The sequence below is a fragment of the Larimichthys crocea genome, chromosome X (genome assembly GCF_000972845.2).
Source record: "Larimichthys crocea isolate SSNF chromosome X, L_crocea_2.0, whole genome shotgun sequence".
NCBI classification, from domain to species: Eukaryota; Metazoa; Chordata; class Actinopteri; family Sciaenidae; genus Larimichthys; species Larimichthys crocea.
In genome coordinates this window covers 25564594-25588064 of record NC_040020.1, presented here as the reverse complement: position 1 = coordinate 25588064, position 23471 = coordinate 25564594, and the positions used below count along the sequence as shown (strand labels likewise).

Here is a 23471-nt window from a genome sequence, read left to right as displayed (position 1 = left end):
GGCAGCTCTCTCTTTCCAGCAGCAACAAGACTCAATAATGAGCACTTGCAGACAGCGTCTGCATTTCACCGTCAGTGACAGAAACACTGAGCAGAGTTACTGCAGTATTTTAGTGTGAGCTAGTGCTGGGGCCCAACGGGGCCAGATTTCTGTGTGATGCTATATATTTATTTATTTTTGCTTGTTTTCACAAGTTCTTAAGTATATACCCTGTCTGCAAACAGAATTACTTCCTCCAGTATAATAATTCTCAACTTGATGTGAGTTGGCTTAACGAGTTTACAGTACCCAGTCTTGAGGCTGACCAGCGCATCCTGGACACCAGTCTGATGGTATTTGGTCATGTACTGATGCATGTCTGGATAGTTCTTCCTGATGTTGCGCTCAGTGCTGCCGTTAGGAACCGTCCCGAAGCGAAATGGAGGGGAATAGGAATATGGACTCTGGAACTGCAGGGACAGAAAGAAGGAGAGCCAAAGAAAGAGATGCCAATCGTTTAAAGAGGAAATTGACAGGAGCACACACAAGAAAAAAAGGAATGAAAACCAAGAGTCTAAAGCACAAACAGCATGATAGAGAGAGAGAGAGAGAGAGACGACAAGAAGACAAAGTAAGAGAAGAGGGAGAAAAAGAAAGGTTGAATTGAAGGAGAGACCGACAGAAAGAAGGAGAGACGATAAAAAGTAGAGAGTGACGAGAAGAGACAGAGGAGAGAGGAGGAGGGAGAGACAGTGGAGTGGACTCATCAGTCATCATCATTGTGTGTCCAGTCTAGCGTAAGACTTGCTGGGGTTCTGCTGACACTGCCAGCCTCTGCAAACTACACTCACACACACACATCCAAACACAAACACACACTCACACACACACACACATACGTCTTTGATCTATGCAGCCTGTGTGTGAATGTATGTCTGTGTGTGCCCCTGGGTCTGCTGTGCTGGCAGTGTTAGTGTGGTGACAGCTACGGCCAGAGGGTTTGGGCTGTTGAAACCCAAGGGCACTCCCTGGAGAGTGCTGTCTGGCCGCAGGACTGGCATCCATTACAAGAGCAACCCTGACTATCAATGCGTTTAGTTTTCTTCCGTATGTGTGTGTGTTTGTGTGTGTGTGTGTGTGTGTATCTGTGTGTCCATATATGTGTAATCCCACCTTCTTGTCAGACAGTCCAGTGACTTGGTCCACAAACTCTTCCTGGATCATGAAAGCAGCCAGGTTGGCAGTGTAGGAGGCCAGAAAGATGACGGCAAAGAAGGCCCACACTGATACGATGAACTTACTGGTGGTGCCCTTTGGGTTCTGCACGGGCACAGAGTTGTTGAACACCAGACCCCACAGCAGCCATATGGCCTTACCGATGGTGAAAGATGGACCATGTGGGTCTGAAAACAAGAGGCAGAGGAGCAGAGGGAGAAATAAAAGTGGGAAAAAGATTGTGCTGGAGGAACAAGAACAGGTACACCTTAAACTCACATTTTCAGCTGATAGCATGAGGCTGCTTCTTTTGTTAAAAACAGTCATGTGTAAATGTAATAACCTACTAAATAATAAAAATGATCTGTCTATTTTCCCTCAAATTCTTACCAGCTGGAAAATGCTGATGAGTTACAGAGGTTTATGGGCATTGTGCTTCCTTCAGAGAGGTGACATTGTAACTGTAATGTGACAGTATTATTTATTCATGCCCGTAGCTCACACATTTTGCTAAAGTCGCTGACAGACAGGAGGCCTTTGCTTGGGTTTACAAGCCTAAACAATAGGCAAAGACTAAAAACTTCTTTTGCCAACTGGATCAATCTTTATTTCAGCAAGTCAAAGCCATTAATTAATGTAATAAGTACATAATACAATATACAACTAAACCATCAATAAACTGGTTTTAATGCCCAGAGCAGTAATGCAAGTTGAAGCAAACTCCATCTCAATCTTCTCGTCTACCAGTTCATAAGATAAAAATGAGCAAACTTAACACGATGTTTCTCGAAAAAGAAAATCAAAGAAAAAACATAATTGCTGAGCTCATTTAAATGTTAAATTCATCCAAAGTACACGCACATGACACTTCTGCTTTGGAAGAGAGATGTTAATGCTCTGTAACATTTACTGAACTGTCTAAAGTCAGAGTAATATTAGGTCACTTTGCCACAGGGGAAGCTTGGATTTGTACGTCTTGCCCTGGGGAGGAACGATTGGTGTGATAATCCTGATCGCGTGTGTATAAGCCTACCTTTGCCTTGGGCCAAATTGCGGTTGAAGCCCAGCGGACTGACAAACTCGAAAAGGAAGACGGCAATGGCTGTGACAATGAGCAGCATCACAAACATCATCACCCAAACTGATGCACTGAAGGGCTCTGAGAGGTAGGAGAGAGAGTGAGAGAGTGAGAGAGTTAAAGAGAAACAAGTTACACGAGGCAGAGAGACACTGTGGAGACGCGTAAAGAGTGAGGGACGTAGAGAAAGACAGACTCAATAAAAAGGAGCAGGGACGAGGGGGAGATAAAGCGAGGAAGAGATGGTAGGGGAGACACAGAGAAGGGGAGAAAGGGAGACAGACAGAGTGAGAGAGGATGGAGAGAGGGGAGGAGAGGGAGAGTTAGTCACAGAGAATTTGACGGAGCACATTTCCATATTTCTCATTATTCCCTTGGATGAGAGCTGAGAGAGGGAGAGGCCCGGGGCGGGGGAGATGGTAGAGGAAAGGGGGGAGAGAGAAGGAGAGAGGGAGACAGAGGAGAATCAAAACTCCAAGTCATGTGTATGCGATCGACTTGTGTGTGATCTGTGCATGTGTGTGTGTGACAGTGTGAGTCGGCATGTTTGGTGTGTAGCAGGGCAGGAGTTCAGAGAGCGGGATGAGCGCTAGAGACGCTGAAGCCAGACAAATTGTATGTATGTGTGTGTGTGTGCGAGTGTGTGTGTGTGTGTGTTTGAGTGTGTGTGACTATATGTGTTAGTATGTGACTCCCAGGGTTAGCCATCCCTGAGAGATTGTGCACTGAGGTGCCTCTAATATGAGTGCGAGAGATACTGAACCGTCACTGATACCCTGGCCCAGCCTCAACACACACACTCACTCACACACACACATACATACATACAATGCACTTTGATATAAATACACGCACACACACACACACACACACACACACACACACATATGCATAAACTCCTTTAACATACATACAGCCAAAGCATATTAATCCTCCACACATCCTTGATTCAATACACAAACGTCCTAATATATTCCCATGGTGTCACACACACTTTTTTTCCCCCCTCTCTCATACACACACATACTGACACATGGCTTGATACACAAGGACCAACACACGCATGGTCCAATACATCCCCTCGCTCCCCGTCTCGCTCCAATGACAGTACAAGACATTAGGCGAGCACAGAGGAGCGCTTCAGTTTCTAGTCATCTGAACAACTGGAGGAAGAAGAGGAGGAGGAGGAGGAGGAGGAGGAGGAGGAGGAGGAGGAGGAGGAGGAGGAGGAGAAGAGAGGAGCGTATCAAGAATGCTTTGTCTGAGATGACTTTTCGAAAAGAAAACGAGAAAAAAAAACAAAAAAAAAAACAGCTGGCACACTCCACTTCTTCCGCTCTGCTAGAAATATTAATGTGCTTAGGGTGTTGAGGCCCAGATAAAGTCAGGGTACAAGTGGAATTTGGCCAGCATATACTGTCTGAATAAAATATTCCATTTTATGTGAGGGATTTTGCCAACATGTAAGCACCTCCCTTCTTTCTGCTCATAGTAGTCGGCTCACTGGGGGACAGATGTAGAAAAGAAGAAGAAGAAGAAGAGGGAGAAAAAAGAGCAACTAATGGCGACAAAAAGAAAGATAGATTTACCGAGGAAGGCTGAAGGGGAGACAGTCCCATTGCTACGAGACACCATGACGCTGATGCCAGTCTCCACAAAGGGCACAGAGAAGTCAATGACCTCTGACCTCTCCTCATTGATGGTCAATGAACCTACTGCCATCACTGCCTTCTTGTACACCACCTAGCAGACAGGGAAAACAATAGTTACAGTGAGCGCATGACTCACTACCTACAATGACAGGAATAAATATAGTGAGCTCTGTAAACATCAGATGATTCCTCTTTGATAGGTTCCTCCTCTTTTATTTTGGATGAGAAATATCACAGTGACTGCGGGTTTAAGTGCAGAATGTTATCAAGAGTTGGAGGGCATTTCCAGCCATATCAGATGAAAAGTAAAAATACAGCCTCGCAGTCTTTTTCATCGCGCTACCATATCTGGGTGTCTGAATGTTTTCTGACAGTTGGAGATTCAGCTTATAAAGATGTCGTTTTTAGTATGTAGTAAAATGTTATGTTTTTTTTCAATTTGAACTGTCTGAAGGCTCCTGGCAGTCAGCTCCCGTAAACATTACCACTGTCTGTGGATCATATTGTCATGTTCCATTATTACATTTTTATTTCAACCTTTAAAGATTTTACTGTGGCAGCACTTAGCTTTAATTCAATCTGACTGAACAAATCAAGAGATAAACGATAGCGATCAAGCAAGCCACAAGACATCCTATCATTGAGAAATATCATTGACCATATAAAGAGTGTAAATTGATGATGACAATTTAGCTTTTTGTGGTGTCTGGCAAGTGATCGTATTTAAAAACATAAACCTTTTATATGCATTGAAACAAGCCTTAATAATATAAACAGCATCACAAAACATCTTGTATATTGCTGTCTACAGTCACATTGTGTATTAAAGGTCCAGTGTGTCAGATTTAGGGGGCTCTATTTACAGAATATGATAGAAATTAAATATGCATAACTATGTTTTCATTAGTTTATAATTACCTGGAAATAAATATAATGAGCCTTTTAAATCTATCAGGTCGAGTCCATGTTGTTGCACTGCCATGTTTCTACAGTAGCCCAGAACAGATGAACCAAACAGTGGCTCGAGCTATGGCCTTTTCGTTTTCAAGTGTTTCGTGGCCCCTGTAATTTCTCCCTCTTGCTTGGAACAGGAGGGCGTTCGATGCCACTAAATCCTACACACTGGTCCCTTAAAAGATGTGTGACTCAAGTGACAGCAGCTTTCAGTCCTGTGTTTTAAGGTTTGGTGGTGGCTGACAGCTTTGTTTATAATTGGGTAACAGATTGCAGCTTTAAGGATAAGTCTGGCGATAGTTTATTTTTTTCTTAAAGTCAACAAATCCCCCCCAAAAAGACCAAAAAACTAACAATGAATTGATTCTTCTAAGAAGTATTGTCTCTGTATCCATTCCCTGATATAGCTTATTCCTCTGTGCACAGACCTCCATTGTTGTCTAAGAACTATTAAAAAAACATCAGTGAGACAACAAATGGGCTTTAGGGCTGAGTGCTAGAACCAGGGTCGTGAATTTTTATGGTATTTGTTGACAAAAAAAAAATAGAACACAAGTCGTATCCTTTAAACATTATGTTTAATAATAATAACTCAATGTTGGTAGTAATTATCAATAATGTAAAGGAACAGTTTGTCATCTTGATAAATACTGTGCACTTATTTTCTTCCTTGCACTTAGACAAGAGGATCGATACCATCCGTATATTAAATATGAAGCTACAAGCTGCATGTAGTTAACTTAGCTTAGCATAAGTACTGGGCGCTACAGCTGGAAGAATGCGTTATTAGAAAGCTTTAGAAGTGCTGGTGGGTGGATTTTTCTACATTTTGACAGAGCCAGGGAAGCTGTTTTCCTGCTTCCAGCCCTCATGCCAAACTAAGCTAATTGGCTGCTGGCGGCAGATTCATATTTACCGCACATGAGCTTGCCATCGATCTTCTGATCTAGCTTGACAAGAAAGCAAATAAGTGTATTTCCAGATAATTACACAAAAAAGACACAGACTGATGGTACTGTAGTGAGGGATACACAGGTAAGAAGTACCTCTCCAACCATGCCGTTCCACACATTGTTAATCTTCTTGCCGTGTTTTCCGTTCGTGACCAGGTAGAGGTCATAAGTGAACTTGACGTTCCTTGCTATCTTCTTCAGAATGTCAATGCAGAAACCCTTGCAGCACTGCTTAATGTAGGAACCTCCCGTTGTGCTACTGTTACTGCAAATACAAATACAAATACACACACATATACATGAACACAGTTAGGCCATCATTTTTATATCAGAGGACACTTTCGGTGTTACACAGGCGAGTGCGTGTGAGTGTGAATGTAATTGTGCTCTCTGCTCGCTCCACATCTGGTGGTTCCATCAAACTGTAAAACTAGAATTATGACAGTGCAGAAAAACCATAAATACAGCTGAAGGGCAGAGAGAGCTTGTATGCGAGTGTGTGTGTGTGTGTGTGTGTGTGTGTGTGTGTGTGTGTGCGTGTTTCCCTCAGTGCCTGAAAACACAGGGGTACTGAGCAGATGCTGCCGGGCTTTAAATAGAGCTGGGCTGTGCAGAACAACCAACCCACATGATTAAAATATCAGCTGTCCTTCCCCTCGTCTTTCTCCTCATTCCTTTACATTGTCACCTTCTCCCGCCTTTCACCGTGTTTCTTTTATTCTGTCCATAAACTCACAGTGTACCTACACACATACAGAACTGCTAGATGCACAGGAAGGAAGCAAATGTTTCAGTAAACTTTTCTGACAGCCCTCCCCGAGGATGTCGGAGCAGAGAACTTGAACTGAATTGTTGGATCAAATGATTCTCATAATCTATTAAACCCTACAAGCAATTTTAAAAAGTATTTCCATGAAACTTTATTCCGTTCCCTTGTCAGCCATCTCCGATGTAGCGTATATGGATTGTCAAAGTAACTACAGTAACTCTGTGACCTTTTCACTTGTCATTTCAGCTGACTCCAAGAAAGTTCATAAAGAACAGAGGGATTCATACACAGAGAACGACTGTCAAAGAAGTAAACCATCAAAGCGCTGAATGATCGCTTAACAGCAGTTAACTGTATCTGTGCAGCTGTGTGTGTCTGTGTGTGAAAGAGAGAGAGAGAGAGAGCATAGTATATATACAAACGAGTGTGTGAGTCGTTTTTTTACAGTATGTGCCCCAGGTGTTCTAATGCACCCATACTGTATACATTAGCTTTTCCCAGCTGAGCCCTCTCTGTGTCCTTATGTCACTATGTAAACACACACACACACACACACACACACACACACACACACACAGTGACAACACCAGAGATACTCACATACAGTACATCTGTTTGATTCATGTCATTCTTTTGTAACAACAAACACACACATGAAATGGGAGTAGTGGCTGAGTAAAACGGAGCACTCATGGACGATTGGATGTATGTACGCATCTGTGTACGCATATATGGACACATGGATGGCTGGACACAGAAACAGCAAATGTAACGTAAATGAAGCCCTAGAAGAGACAAGTCTTCTTGGCCTGTGACCACTCAAGAGTTTCCACAGAGATCACTTTGGACAAAGGCTGTGAAATCAGGTCACAAGTTAAACTTTCCATGCGCTGTGATTCAGTTCAGTCTAATTGTCCGTGCATACAGTGCTGCGTTGTCATAACTACTCAGAAACTCAATGGCTGTTGTGTCGCATCTCCTGTCTGTCTTCTCGAGTCCATCTGAAGCCAAAGCATTTAATATGGTGGATTTTGTTTGTTAAAAAAGTGAATAAATCTTCAAAGACAGTAATTACAGTTGAGCTGCTTTTTGCACTTCCCCTGTGGCTAGCGACAGCAATTGTATCCTAGCTTATCCTATTCTATCCTATCCTAATTGCTATCCTGAAAAATGTAACAATTTTCCATTGTCTGATTGAAATTTTGACATTCATTGAAATTATGACAACAATGCTGTCAGTGGTGACAAGAATATAATGAATAAAGATGTTTTTAGTTGTGCATTTGGACTGTGTTGTGGCCGAGTGATCAACCAGAAGCACAATACAGATACAGCAACGAGCCAGTGACAAATAAACCTGCAGCGGTTATGATTAATGTTGATGTACTCTGAACTGGCTGTATGAAGATGAGCTTAATTGTACACATTAGAAGAAAGAAACAAAGCTGCCTCGTCTTGTCATGGAGAGACTCTAATTGAAGTGTCAATATGTATAGCGGCTAATTGGAGCAAAACCCAAGATGTCAGAGAATCCAAAGGAAGTTTATATAAGGAAGTTTTACTACTTGTGAAATATCTCTGCATTGTTTACACACTCGAGAAGGCCCACAACATATTTCAGCCACTATAAAAAAGCCTTTTAAGATTCTTCAAAGGGAAAAGTCCATTGTATTGTCTGACGTGTTAGAAGAAGAACTTATTTTTAAAAGTCATACATGTAAAACAGACTGAACTGATCTACAATCTTACAGTTTTTATGATGGGACAAAAAATTGATAAATTAAATACCTAAAAGAATCTATTAATTTGTAGAGAAATAATGTTTTCAACATATTAAATTTGTTTGCAGTTTGTTTGTGATATGAATTTAAATCAGTTTGAACCAACATTACTTTACAGTACTTTGAGCCATTCAGCCCACTGCTATTGTTGCAGTGGAGAAAGCGATATACAGTATATGCAGTGAAGTGGTGAGTGGGGAGGTGGAAAGAAAAGTGTATACACACACACACACACACACACACACACACACACACACACAAAAATCACATTTGAAGAAATAGCACAAAGAAGTCGGTTTGTGAAACATTTCTATTCCATTAGCTGAATCTGTTATCGGCAATGATAGCAGATAACAAAATGTTCCTGAGGTGATCATTTCAGATAAAGACATTCTAAAAATATGAACAGAAAGCTCAAAGTAAACAAACACAAGGCAAATCGCAGGTGCAGACAGAGAATATGGGGGAAAGAAGTTTTTTTTTTTTTTCTTTTTTTTACAACAACAAGATATGGAGTAAATCTACTGTCCCACTTGGCGTAGGAAGGACGTTTCACTATTAAGGAGCAGTGGGAAGAAGAGTCAAAGCCAGGTGAAGCGATGACGTAGCTGCCGCAGGGACTTGAAAGCTAAGTGGCCGGTTGTAGCAGAGCAGAGCACACAGGCTGGCAGGTATGGATAGACTATAGCCTGCAGATATGCACACGCGACTCCCTGAGGAGCCCTGAATGCCAGGACCAGAATTTAGAACTAGATGTGAACAGCCCCCGGCAGCCATTGGGGCTAAATGAGGGTGGGGGTAAACGTGGGGGGAGGTGACAATGGGAGACTTGGGGAGGTTGAAGACAGGGCAGGCTGCAGCGTTCTGGATGGTTTGTAGCTGTTGAACAGAATATTTTACAAGCCTGGCTTGGTGGGAGTTGCAGCAGTCCAGATGGGAGATGACAAAAGGTTGGGCAGCGTCCCACATGAAACATATTTTCATTTTTCTGTCTCCAGGTACAGCTGTGACTGAGATTTATTTATTTATTTACATTTTCTTTTTAACAGGGACACTTCACAGTCAAAAGGCTTTTTTTAGTTTATTCCTGACATGAAAGCCAAAAAAAGATTTGAATGTTATAAGTAACTGAACACCTAACTGTGAGCTTTAATCACTACTGAAATATTTTACTTTGAGGACCATTTATCTAAATTTATGTGGTTTTAAATCCCCTCTTTGAAATGTCAAATTTGAGTCGTGCAATTTACAGTAAAAACTTAAATTAATTAAATAATAATTCATCATCATCATTTTCATAATCAGAGGAGTATTTTCTCAGTTAACTAAAATTTCAGTTAATTCAGAAATATTTCCAAAAAAACAAAAAAGATGCCTTCTTGGTTTTCCGCCCTGACCCAAAGATATTCAGCTTTAACTACCAAATCCTCACATCTGAGAAGCTGAAAGAAGGGGATTGTTTGGTGGTCACTGATTCAATAAATCAACTAATTGTTTCAACTCTGGCACACATTTCAGAAACTTTTTTTTTTTAATACGTCAGTGTCAAATTTAGCTGAGATGAGTAACAAAATTTAAGATGAAAACTAAGCTATGCTCCGTCAGTTTGTAATAATAATAATGACTGTATTCAGAGTAGAAATTAAATTTTAAGTTTCTGAATATAATAAAGAAGTGAAATTCAGTCCAAAGAATTTCAGATGAATGGTTTTCACTAATAATAATTACAGTTCAGTGGCATTTAAATGGTTAAATTTCACAATTAGGTGTTCAGTTGCTTCAAAGAATTTGCTGCCTTTTTTCTGACTTTCATACATGGCCACATTTGAATAATGTAAGTACTCTAAAATTAGATTAAAATGTAGCATATAAAAAAATCATACAAGCATGCAGAACATTAAGATGCATGTTAAAAGACAATATGTACAGCAGTGGAAAACAACAAGCAGCATTACTAATTAGTAATTGTAATATTTAAAACAAACAACACGTTCAGCTAAAACAACACATGGATCACGCTGAATTAATGGAACAATGAAGCAAAGACCACGATGGGAAACATAAGCAATTAAAGTGGTAGCAAAAACCAAAATCGAGTACAGCAAATCAAGTACAGCGACAGATTGGCATTAGTGAGCTGACGGCAACAGAGAGCAATTAATTATTAATACTGACAGAACTGATTATCCATGAACCAAATGAGATCTACTTTGCTGGTATGTGTTAAACTCTCCGACAAAAGTTGGGATAGAGTTTTACTTCTGTACAATGACACAGATGATCCCTGTACATCTTGGCTGCTTCAGTTGACATGTGGAGTAGTTATCAACCGGCAACCTCTGTGGCTGTAAAGTGAAGCCAATGCGGAAGTGCCCAAAAACTGCAGATCCTCAAATGGCCACTTGAGGCTGGCTACAGAACAAGTCAATCTCCATAAGCCTCCATGTTAAAATGTCCAACTTCACAGCAGAAATAAACATGTTTGCAGCCTGATACAAAAATCTGTTTTGATCACTCTAGAAATTTCCCTTTCCATTTTTTTTTAAGTCATCCTCATCAAGTTTAAATTATATTTAGGCTTAAAGATATGCATAATTAACAGCATGGCTGCTTTGATTGACAGGTAGGTGCCATTACAGATGGCTTGTTTGGGCACCCAGGCATTATTCAACCCATCTCCACCAATGATTCACGTCTTTCCCGATTGCATGACAGCGGACAAAGCGGCAGATTTTGAGCTTCACTTCACAACGGCTCTTCAGAAGCCCACGGGTGACGTCACTCATGTCCATCCTCTTTACTGTCAATGGTAGTTATATATGAATCTGAAATTAGCTACATTGAATTTGATTTGAAGATAAATACCTGTGTCTTTACTCCTGATAATAAACGTCTGAGGCTACACAAGAGCTGTTTGTCTTAGCAAAGAAACAGCCACATTGTAACATGGACCACTGAGTTTGTGAGCTTAGTAATAACTCGTGTTTCACTTGTGCCATGTGCATAGATTACAGCCACATGCGTACATTCAGTCTGACAAACAGATGGTGAGTCATTATTATATAAAGTAAAAATGAGTGGGCCCAGTGTAGATCCTTGTAGAACAAAAGTGGCCAAGCAGAGGGCAACTGATTGACAATTATGTTCTTAGACAAATGGAGTTTGGGAGGTGTGAGTCTATTCATATCTTCTTTACTGAAAAAAGTACAAATAGATCTAACAGACAGTGTCAAACGCCTTCCTGAGATCAAGAATCAACTTTGCTAACACCAAATCCAACTGAGATTTAACTTCCTAAGAACAAACAAGTGCCTGTCTCACCTCCTGTAACACCTCCAGTTCAAGGATTGTCAGCCTTTTCTTAGCAACTCTGAGCAAGTATGGCAAGTATAGCAAAAATGCCTCTTGAACAGTGGGTAGGTGTTGTGTATTTGTTCACACTGAGTGTGTGTCCACTTACTCTTTGACATGCTTGCGGCAGGGGACAGAGTTTCTCATGCAGGTGCCGGTGAGGATGTCCACATTGTCAACAATGACGAAAGGTTTCTCCTCCAGGGTGACGATAGAGAGATGATTTTCATCTGCGTCCTCATCCCCGTAGGAGTTATATCTTGGCCACACTGGGAACATCAGTGACAACGTCCCGTTCTCCCAACGCCCCATCTGTGTGTGTGTAGACACAAATAAACACACAAAACAATCATGTTTAGCCGTCTTAATTAAAATGTTCTGGCTTATTAATTTATGTGCTTCTTTGTATAACCACTGTGTTCATTTGTTACCTTCTCCCACTTCCTTTCACTATTCAGGACGATGACAACCAATTTGGGGTTGGCCTGGTAACCATCTGGAGTAAAGGATAAATCTCGCCCATCGTTCCATACATGCATCATGTGTCTGAATCACATGGGGAAAGAAAGAGAGTAGGAAGCTGTTATTTACGTTTGTTTTGCATCTGTTTGCGTGTTTGTGACTGTGTGCGTGCACAAGAGCAGATACATTTGAAATAACAAGTTAAGCACTCTGTAATCACTGCAAGAGTATCCTCTTCAAATCAATGCAGTCTTCACCCACTGTGTGTGCACGCATGCCCGAGTTTGTACGTGTGTGTGCGTATCTATTTGTGTGTAGGAGGGGTACGAGTCAGAGGCCACATATCTCTCCCATCAACATTCTGCATTGATTTCTCCACAGATATACGCCTGAAAGACAAACCACTGGTGCAAAAAAGGCTGCCCTCACTCTCTTACTCACTACAGTTATCTTGCATACGCAAACAGATCCTTTTGCTGAAACATTTACGCACTTGCCAAAGTGAAGCAGTGGAGAGGGGTAAATGAAAAAGTATCGCACATAGTGATACAGGATTAAGAAGAAAAAAAACACTCACTCTAGGAAACAGTTTTTTAGAAAAAGAGGATGTTCTGAGAGTTAAGACGGTGATAATAACATGAATTCCCACTGGAATAAAGGAGGGCTGTCTGAGGAAGTGCTAAAAAAGACCAAATCACAAGAGAGACAGTAGCTGCCTCATGTTAAGTTTTAGTAGAAAACTGTGATTCATTTTGACATAGTATCAAACAGAGTTGGTCGGGCGATGCCATAGTACTGAAATATCATCTGACTAAGGTAAAAAGTTCCAACTGCTTTACAAACATGTCTGAGTTTGGCACAAAAGTCCATTTTTACATCCATCCATCCATTTTCTGTAACTGTTTATCCTTATCAGGGTCGCAGGGACCTGGAGCCAATCCTAGCTGGCACTGAGCGAGATGTGGCGTAGGGTACACCTTGGACTAGTTGCCAGTTCATTACAGGGCTGACACATGCAATGTAGAGTCCACTTTTACATACATAAGAGAATTAATTCTAATTCTAATTTATGAAATCTACAGTTATCATTATGTAAACACACATTTAATGCCTTCATTTATAGGCGTTCAATTGAGTTTCAGGAGCAGGACCACACCTCAACCGTGCCACTTTCGACATTCCTGTGAATACCTTCCTGACTATCTTATCCTCTCGTATTCTGCACTCCCCTGATCACCCCATTTCTTTGTCCTGATTCTCCTCTCTTTCCTCCTCTCTATACCGTTCTGAGGGAGGTCTGTTGTGCCTGAGTGCTACAGCAGATTGTCCACCGAAGCTTCCCTCGTAGCAACAGAAGTTCAAGAGTTCACGCTTCACACACAACCGTTTGTTTTGTTAATGAATCATTTAAACATATCTTGTTGGAGTTGTGATCCTTGCTAGTGGAAAAATGTATTCTCAGGTTTTACAGCTTCATTATTCTAAAACAAGGAGTAGTTAAGTAATTTACAATACATTCACACAATGTTTTTTTATGTGAGCAGGACAGGGCATAGGGCTATAAAAGATTCATGCATAAACTCAAATATTGCGACAGAAAGTCAGGATGCATTAGAGCAATGGTTTGAGTGCTACTTAGCATGCACCCCGCAGGTGAAAACTACGATAATTACACTACAACTCAAACAGGTGGGATTTTATGTTGTCTCATCTGCTGGAGAGGTATTAGAGTCGACACACATTAATATTGTTGTTGGACAGTGTATTAGTGCGAGGTACAATAATCATCTGTTTTTACAAGGACTTGGACACAGTCCTGTGCTCTTTCAAAGTGGGCTCCAGTCACACAGAGTAAAGAGTAAATAAAAGGTCCCTGTATCCCTCACATGCAGGCACTGCAAAAATACCAAACAGCTCTGCTGAGGGTATACACTCTCTCAGCAGCAAACACAAATAGTTTCTGTTCACATAAACCTTCAAAGTTACACACAGAGAGACTTCTGTGCTAAATACTCAAACCTGTAATTGCCATTAGAGATTACAATGCTTTTGGCGATAAACAAATTTATATTTTTGTGTTTATAATCTTCATGGTGCAGCAGGTGATGCTCTTGTCACATTGCATTGCCACAGCAGAACAGCGAAAACACTGTTGAAGTCTATTCTAGGGAACTGTTATCTCCTGTTTCAGGTTTGTCACCTTTTTTGGGGATAAGATTTTAATCTAAATGAACGAGGCTTGTGTGTCTTTTAAGTCAAGTGTAAAACAGGCATATATCCACGTTAGTATTCATATACATGTATTCATATACACATGTATATTCATGTCATTGCGTGATCCCCTGTGATGTTGAACAAAAGCTACATCAAAAGGGAGTTCAATAACTTCTAAATTACTATATGCAAAATTATTTGCATTAACTAGAAATGCAGCTGATGCAGCTATTGCAGATGCCATTTTTAAAATAATGTTGTTTTTCTCCTATTATTTACATACTCTGCTATTGTGTGAGCAACTTTCTAAAAGTATGAATAAAGAAGAAAGGCTGTCTTCAGTTTCTGTATCATGTCAGGGAGAATCTTTTCAACAACAACAAAAAAAAAGACAGCTTAGGGGTTTGCATGGTACGGTAATTCCATCAAATAGAATAACCTTTTGAAATTTACTACAAGGACATACTTCAATAAAAAACAGTTGTGGAGACCAAATACGCTGAGGGAGATCCAGTGAGGTTGATAGTGTTTTTTTTAGATGCCAGATTACGTTGTCCTATTCCTCTCCACCTCACGTTGTTTATATGCACACTGCGGCAAGATTGTATCTAGACTAATGTATGCAGAATTCTGATCACAGCCTCACCACTTCCAGATCAGGGTAGGGAAATCCAACCTGTCAGTTTATTATCACAAAAATTGGCTGCAGTTGTTTTGACAAATATGCTAATTCTATCTAATAAGTTAGTGAAACAAATTAGGTGCCTCTGACAGAAAGAAAAAATATCGTACCACAAAAGATTTGAGCTCCAACTCAGGTCTATATTGGATCAAGATGTCAGCGATGGCAGTATTGTATATGGTTTGATATATACTGTAATGGGCTAATAGGAGAGAAAAATGGGATAATAAAGCCATAATGGTGGAAATCACACTGTGGCTCTCATTCTTATGAGGCAACTTATAAGTCACCATAGATGTGCAGAAACTCGCAACCTAACTCGTTCTTCATCATCTCTGGATAGATTTCTGAATGAATAAATGTTTTTTTAGCCACTGCATGTCTCATATTGAAGATGCAGTCACAATATCACACCAAAACACCTGACAGGGACCAATATGGCAAACAGCTTCTGCATTTATGACTGAAAATGTTCAGTATAAATGTGCTTGTGTGTGCCCATTTGTCCACCCGCTTTCTGTTTGAAGAATTTGACTGTGTCCTCATCACCGAGACTGCACAATGCATACACACATACATCTACTAAGACATACAGTTATGCCACCCACAGAGCCATAACAAGAAAAAGAAAGAACAAAGCTAGTAAAAGCTGCTTTAATCCTGACTTAATGACAGTGAGTTCAGTCATGTGAAGCAAGGTGCACACACAGAATTACACACACACACACACACACACACACACACACACACACACACACACACACACTTGGCTCTACAGTAGTTACCAGAGGCCAGCGACAACATGGAGGTCTGCCTGAAGTTCAATTCATTGTCTCTGGACTGAGAATGAGCTCATGCACCAAGCAACCATGTACACAGGAGCTAATAGTGTTAAATGGCATTAGGCATCACAGTGTTTAACACTGCTGTCATCTCTGCCTCCTTTCTAGCTTCTACTCCTTCTATTAGTACGTTAAAAAGAGTTATGTAACACTCGGATACAAAGACAAACAGAGTTATGCAAGTCCCTAGACCTGATCTCCTCACACTCTCATACACGCACACACACACACCTGCGCAGGGCACTAGGTGGGAGCTTCCCTGGGCTCCTGTCTGATGGTGTGCTGTAGCAGCTGCTCTGGGCTTCTGGCAGCTCTCCCTTCTCTCGCAGCATCGCGGTAGCTGCAGAGGAAATGATGCCCACCCCATCCCGCACCCGTGTGTCCAGTGGATACTCCCAGTCGTCATAGGACACGGAGATCATACCCAGGGGAAACATCTGAGAAGGAAAGGAGAGTAGATCTGAGAAGTGGCCCATCTGGTGTGTAAGATTTAATTTGACATTTTTTAAACATCCATATGTATCTATCAAAGGTGTCAGGAAGATGATTTATGGTGTCCGTGTCCATTCCTGAAATAATTCTGACTATATGTCCACAAACTAAACTCATTCAGGTATCACCTACACCGTGAATCTGGCGAAATAATAATAAAAATAAATATCTCACAAAGTTTATGTCTTTAAACCAGACTGATCAAACATCACAGTCCATCATTAAGGCACTGAAACCAACACATTGAAACCAACACATTTATATGTTACATTTTTATATGTTATATCTTGCTGTCCTACATTTTTAGACTAAATGTAATTCTATCAAACTTCCTATTTAGGAGCTGAGCAAATGTTTGAGGATCGAGAGAGAAGAATATAAACAAACTAGTAACCTAAATATATTTACCGAAAATATGATATGACATCATGATGTCACAGTTCAAGGGGAAGATTGATGCTATTCATATATTTGTCTGTTAGATATGAGGCCAGGCCAGCTTAGCTTAATACAAAGACTGGAAACATGGGGAAGGAGCAGAGAGTCAGAAAGAACAATATTTGCCTACCGGATTTCACTCATCAGCATGGTATATCTCATCACTTTAATCCGAACAGAAAAAAAGGTTGGGTGGTTATGTATTGGACTACTTCTTATTATAGATTATTGAGTTTTATACATGCAGGTGAGCAGATTGTGTTTCCTTTAGACCAAGCTAACAGTTTCCTTCTTTTTCTTTATGTTAAGCTGTATAACTGTAGCAAAGCACTGGCCTTACAGTATATTTAATGTTCTTACTCTCACAAGTAAATAAGTTTCCCAAAATATTCAAGTATTTCTTTCATACTGTATTTCATATTAGGTATAGAGAATAAAGGAGAGGAAAAATACAGAAAAGGTAGCAGATAACCTGGTACAACCTGGGTAAAAAAAACACTGCTTGTGTATACCACTCAAAGGTGGCCACCTGTTACTACATATGGGGCCTCAGTACCTCTGGGGTAAAGTCTGGGTTTCCAGTGGTGAGACTGGACACAATCCAGATGTAACCGGCTCCTATGAGGCCCAAGGACCGAGCCTCCTCTAGTATATATCTGCCAAGAAGTAGAGTCAGAGAGAGTTAATGAAGATTTACTACGAAAATTTGGCAGTGTACGAAAGAGATAAAGAAACACTCACATAGCCTCATCCTTGGAGCAGTATAGAAGTATAACAGGACTCTGGATCCTCTTGAGGGCAATGTGTGATTTAGAGTTTGGGTCGCCATCTACAGCATCTAGAGTCACCACACTCTGCAGGTCCCAGCGTACAAAGCTGTAACAATACACCATTAAATAATACGAGGTACTTAATCTTGTCAGCTGCCGTAAATAAAAGTTAAGGATGAAAACAGAGTGTGTGCGTACATGTGGAGGAGTATATTCATTACCTGTGATCCACAGTTATCTTCAGTGTGCTGATGAAGTCCTGGTACCCGGGGAACTTGGAAGTGACGATAGAAAAAACATGCCAGTCATACTCCTCCATGATGGCAAGCATGAGCAGAGCCTCCTGCTGTAGAGCCGCGCCGAACTGGAAGAACGTGGACTTCTCATCCTGCAACGACAGCAGCAGAGACAGTCAGCAGATTTGTCTGAGGAACTGAATTAATTGCAGAAAAGAAAGAACAAAGAAAAAAAAAAGCGAGCTGGAGTGAATGAGTTCAAAATCAGACTCAAAAACCTGATGGGATTAAAACCATTTTCAATTTTTGCAATCAGTGAGTCAGGCTCGGAGAGTGACGGCGATAAGAGAGAGTGTAAGTGTTAGAAAAACGAATGAGGGGAGAGAGAAAATGGGAAAGGGAGGAAGAGGGAGAGGGTGAGATTCAGTCGACAAGTGAGACTCCACTGCTAGAGAGTGACTGCTGGCAACAGGGTGGGCCTAATGGTTGGAGATAACTGCCTCATAACTCACAGGTTTGAATCACTTCGACTCTCAGTAGCTGATATAACAACAGTTATATGTTGTCTGAAAACCAAACTGAGTCGCTCATTTTGTACGGCGCTGTATTACTGAATGGCTGAATGTTTGAAATGTAACACAGAAAAAAAAAATCAGACTCATTAAAGTCGAACATAATTCCTCTGTGGTACACTAACTGCGAAAGATATGGTGTCATTTTACAGCAGTCTCATTTGAAGTCAGAGAACATCCTCTGTAAACTGTGTCTCCAAATGTTACAGCATTAATTTAAAACGCCACGTACAGTTAAATCATTTAGTCTCAGTTCTGGACGGAAACAGGGGGGGTCAGCGTGAGAACAAGAAGAGCAGTAAGCATTTCCAAAACCAAAGCTATTAAACAGAATGAAACCCAAAGTGAGTGTGAAATAAGTTGCTAATGATTGCAGAATGTATGTTTGCATAAAGTGTAACGCTGAGTTTCCACCCTGGGGGGACACAACAAATAGACAGCGACACAACCCATGCGCCACAGAGGAGAGACGGGAGAGAGGAGGAGAGACAAAAGAAAAGGCTGAAGGGGGAGAATACGACAGAGACAAATGCTCCAGTCTCGTGAGTGAGATTGAGATACCTGCTGCAGAGAGAGGTGGAAAAAGAGCGAGTCTTGGGGGGGGGAGCTAAGAGAGGCAAAAATATCAAACCTCCTCACAGGGCCCACACACACACACACACACACACTCTGACACCCTTCCCACAGAGGGCATCAAAGAACGTGACACATTAAACATCAAAGCCATCATAAACACACATGGAGAATCATCTGTCAGCTCCTGTCTCTTTGCACCCGCCACCTTCATGTGTGTAAAGATGTGTGTGTGTGTGTGTGCATTTGCATGGGTGTAAGCCTATATTCTGGCATTAGTATTGTCCCTTTAGTTTAACAAAAAAGCACCCGACTCTGGCCATCACACATATAAAGCGAGCACTGCAGAGATTTAACTCCCCTCCCTCCACCGCTACAAAAAAAAGAGAGTAAAAAGTGGGAAGGAGAGAGGATGAAATTGTACTTCAAAAAGATCTATCTCACCGTTTCCATCTGTGTGTGTGTGTGTGTGTGTGCATGTGTGTGTATCTGACTGTAGGTGTGTTTGCCTTTATACTTGACTCAGGTTTAGAAAAGAGCAAAAAAAAAAAAGAAAAATCTCACTCTGTGTGGCAACAGGCACATCCTCAGTTTTGCCCAGATAACACCAACACACAAGCACAGATCCCAACACGCACAAACACCCACTCACACCCTCGCACATACAGTGCAAGTGTACAACTGACACTCACATACAAATCTCTGCTACAAACTATCGCTTGATTAACCAACCAAACAATCTGTTCATTGATTACAGCATAATTCAGTTTTATTACAGTGATATGGGTCATGTTTTTTGTAGTTTTGCCCATTACTGGTTATAATTACACTGTCGTCTGGGAACACAGGCGCACTGACACATTACAATAAAGTCCAACGAGATCATCTGAGCATTCAGACTGCAATTAACACAGAATATCATATTCAATAAAAATGAATCGTGGTATTCAGATGAAGCTGGATACAATGTAGATATGAAGTCGAGCCACAGATTATCTGCTTTTTGCTTGGGTGAGGGATTCAAAGATTCAAGTTCAAAGGTGCGTTGGATCACTGAATGGTGCGGTATTGGTTTCTGCTATAACTACTAAGTATTTGTATTACTACTGGAGCTACAGAGGATGAGCAGGGATGCTGGTTGGACAACTGGGTGGGCCATAACATTTAGATCAAACTGCTTATCACGCAAGCAGGGCCAGCCAGTGACGGTTAGCCTCACAGATACAATATAATGGCAAAACCCCCCTGGACAAGTCTCTGTCACATCGTGGCCGCAATGCTGTTTTGGTCTGTAGTCTACGCAACTTCAAACTCCAACAGGAGGGTTCTGCCTGACAGACTTGGTTCCTTGGTTTATGTGCTTCTAAATATGTCAATATACGTACGTATCTGTGTAGTTAAATTGTTTCTCTTTTGGCTGTTTTTACAATTGGGTGGTTATTTTGAAAATCAACCGGATTCTCTATGTTTTATCTGTGACCTTCGGCCAGCTCTAGCTGCTCTGAGCAGATTGCCGCCGTCAAAAATAGCATTCTCTGCGAAGCACAGCGGGGACACTTCTGAAACCAACCACAGCACTTCTGGTGGGATTTGAAACATTGACTATAACAGACGCGATTAGCTCCGGCAGCCACGTCACACATGGAATACATCACATCCATGCCTGCTGGAATTTAGCCTTAAGGTCACAGATGATCTGCTTTTTACTTGGGTGACAATAGGATTTAAAGGGAATGTAAATATACTAAAGAATGGCATTGTTGGAGAGCCCACGAAATCTATGATGGCATGTGAGTCACAACATCATTTTAAATAAATACTGGGCTTCATAGAAATGCTTATCCAACTCTTGTGTATTAATAGCTAACCATGCTGGCCATTTTCCTAATCGCACAGGAAAATTGTGTTTGCATATCTCTAGTTGTACCAGGAACTCACCAAACTTCAGTCAGACCTGGGGTTAATTTCCCTTTCCATCCTGCCATTCAATCTTCTCGTGCATGCTCACACTAATTTTCTTGTTGTCATTATCTGGGACGCACAGATGTGTTGATGACAAAACTGCATTGCTAGCCTATCATCTTTCTGCTGTCTTTTCAAATATACAGTAAGTCTCTCTCCCTTTCTGCCTTTAGCATGTTCATGCCACCCTCCACCTACTCATCACCACCTAGTCTTTGCAGATTCATCAGCTTAATTTTTATCAGCCTCAGCAGAGTCAACATCCACCACCATCAGTGTCTGGACCACCAACGATAAAAAGAACGGACAGCGTATGTGTGATGTCACGCATAGGTATCCAAAGAGTTGTTTCAAAATTCAAATTCTGTGGCGCTGGCCGATGCTATGTTAGCACTCCTGCCTAATCGACTAATCTAAAAATATGTGGATCATTGTTCTGTAGCCAGCTTCAAGTGGACAGCTGCAGAACTGCAGTTTTTGATTGGCTTTATTTCACAGCCATTGAGGTTGTCGCTTGGACTGAACTCTATGGGGGATTTATTTTGCTGCTGCTCAGAACTAACCAACCTTAATCACAAAAATCTACCTGTAGAGTCAAAGCACTGAAGACTTTCTTTCAAGATGTCAACGTCACATATAATATGTTATAATAAACAGTTCATTACTTCATTCACTTGTCAGTCCTCAATAAAAGGACAGTTTGGATAACAATTGTGCCATTCTACTTTGTTGTAGAAGTGTAAGTTTGAAGGATTGTTTAAAACCTGTATTATTATGCTGCTATAATATAATATAATAAGTCAGAGTTATCCTTTGGGTCATTCATTAAAAATGCCAAACATTTTCTGGTTCTAAAATAAGATGATTTGTTGCTCTTTCTGCTGGCATAGCCTTGAGTTTATTAGTTGGACCTAACAAGTTTTTTTTTTTTTTTGAAAATGTTGCTTAGAGCTCATTTATGCATCAAATTAATACAAAAATGGATTCATCAATCAATAATGGAAATAATTATTAGTTAGAAAAACACACTTTGTGTTACTTTCTCGTGCCCACTGAGGAGGATGCAGAGAGAACTGGAGAGGCGTTGTTCAAAATACATCAACACAACAGCATAAAAAGATAAAGCTCAACAAAAATACAAACTATTGCTGATAGAAAACAATACATATATTTCATCAATTAAACAAACCCCTCTTATCAACAACTGAACTGCCTAATTATTAATTTTATCATTCCTACTTAATTAATCATATGAGCACACATGGTGAAGACACTGCGGAGGTGGTGCTACATGCCATACATGTTCATAACATGCTTTTAACATGTTTAATATTCACATCTGTCACTGTGGTCTAACCAACACACTTCCTTTTAAATACCTTTAGCAAGGAGGATGGAGGGTAAGTGGAGGATTTAGAATGAATGAGGTGAAAGTCTATTTAGAAGACTGAGAGGTGAAAAGGGGAAGATGATAGCTGCTGGTGGGTGCTGAATTATAAAAGATAAAAAGAGACGTTGACACAGACCTGCATCTTCTCATCAAATCACACAAGTCCACCAAGAAGCTTATATATGAATAATGCACGCACACACACACACACACACACACACACCACATGAATGTAATTCTACATTATAACCCACATACCTAGAGATTTACTGATGCCATCGTGCATCAATTATACAAATACAGTGAACTTCATGTACAGTTGCTCTCCGCCCACGTGCATGCACACAGCACATACACATGTGTACAAGCACAAAAGCCCCTCAAAATATATCTTTACTCATGAGCTAGCATACCGATAAATAATACACCATCAAAACCAAGACGGCATTCACTTTTCCTCTCTCCTCCTCTTCGCACATACAGACACAAGCTATTTCACGTCAAATTTCATTTTTGTTTACACCAATAAGATGAAAGTGTGGAGAGAGCTTTTTAGATCCAGGCTAATGAGGGATGAACTGACACATTTCTAGAAATCATCGGGAGAAGGCATCATGTGGACTACAAGAGGAGGAGCTGAGCCCAACAAGTAGAGAAAGTGGATGAAACGAAAGATGAGCAATCAAAAGCTGGGAGACAATAATTGAAAGGCTGGTAGGAGAGTTGTACATGACATGGGGCAGCACAAAAGAAGAGGATGAAGCTAGCATGCAGAATAATGAGAAGTGGATGGGGAGCAAGAAGGAAGATGGTGATGAGGCCAGCATTGCGCTATATTAATATTTAATGCAGTAGGTCTTTTACTGTAGGATGGCGCAGCTACATTAAGTTGGCCTGACAAAGTACGGCCCCAGATGCTGCTAAGTACCATCCCACTTAAGTCTGCACAAAAGTGCAAACAAACTAGCATAGCAAAATAAGTCCTGTGTCAACAAAGTGAAGCTTGCTGCTTGCTGCTTGCTTCTAAGGTTACAAAGTAAGTCAGTCACCAAAAAAAAAAGCCTCAGGAGCTGTAGATGCAGTTTTGAAATTTTGCTTCAGAGTTG

The 23471-nt window shown here is 40.9% G+C and overlaps 1 protein-coding gene across 1 annotated transcript in view; it reads right to left on the bottom strand.

The window, feature by feature from the left end:
* The window catches only part of grin2ab (glutamate receptor, ionotropic, N-methyl D-aspartate 2A, b), an 89636-nt gene that overhangs the window by 9854 nt on the left and 56311 nt on the right, over positions 1–23471 (bottom strand). The window contains exons 5-15 of the mRNA XM_019261857.2: positions 17854–18020; positions 17604–17738; positions 17419–17518; positions 16164–16369; positions 12164–12278; positions 11842–12044; positions 5925–6096; positions 3862–4015; positions 2228–2353; positions 1153–1382; positions 289–449 (exon numbers count right to left, since the gene is read on the bottom strand). Of these exons, the coding sequence (XP_019117402.2) occupies positions 289–449; positions 1153–1382; positions 2228–2353; positions 3862–4015; positions 5925–6096; positions 11842–12044; positions 12164–12278; positions 16164–16369; positions 17419–17518; positions 17604–17738; positions 17854–18020 (1769 nt within the window). The remainder of the gene's footprint in view (positions 1–288; positions 450–1152; positions 1383–2227; positions 2354–3861; positions 4016–5924; positions 6097–11841; positions 12045–12163; positions 12279–16163; positions 16370–17418; positions 17519–17603; positions 17739–17853; positions 18021–23471) is intronic.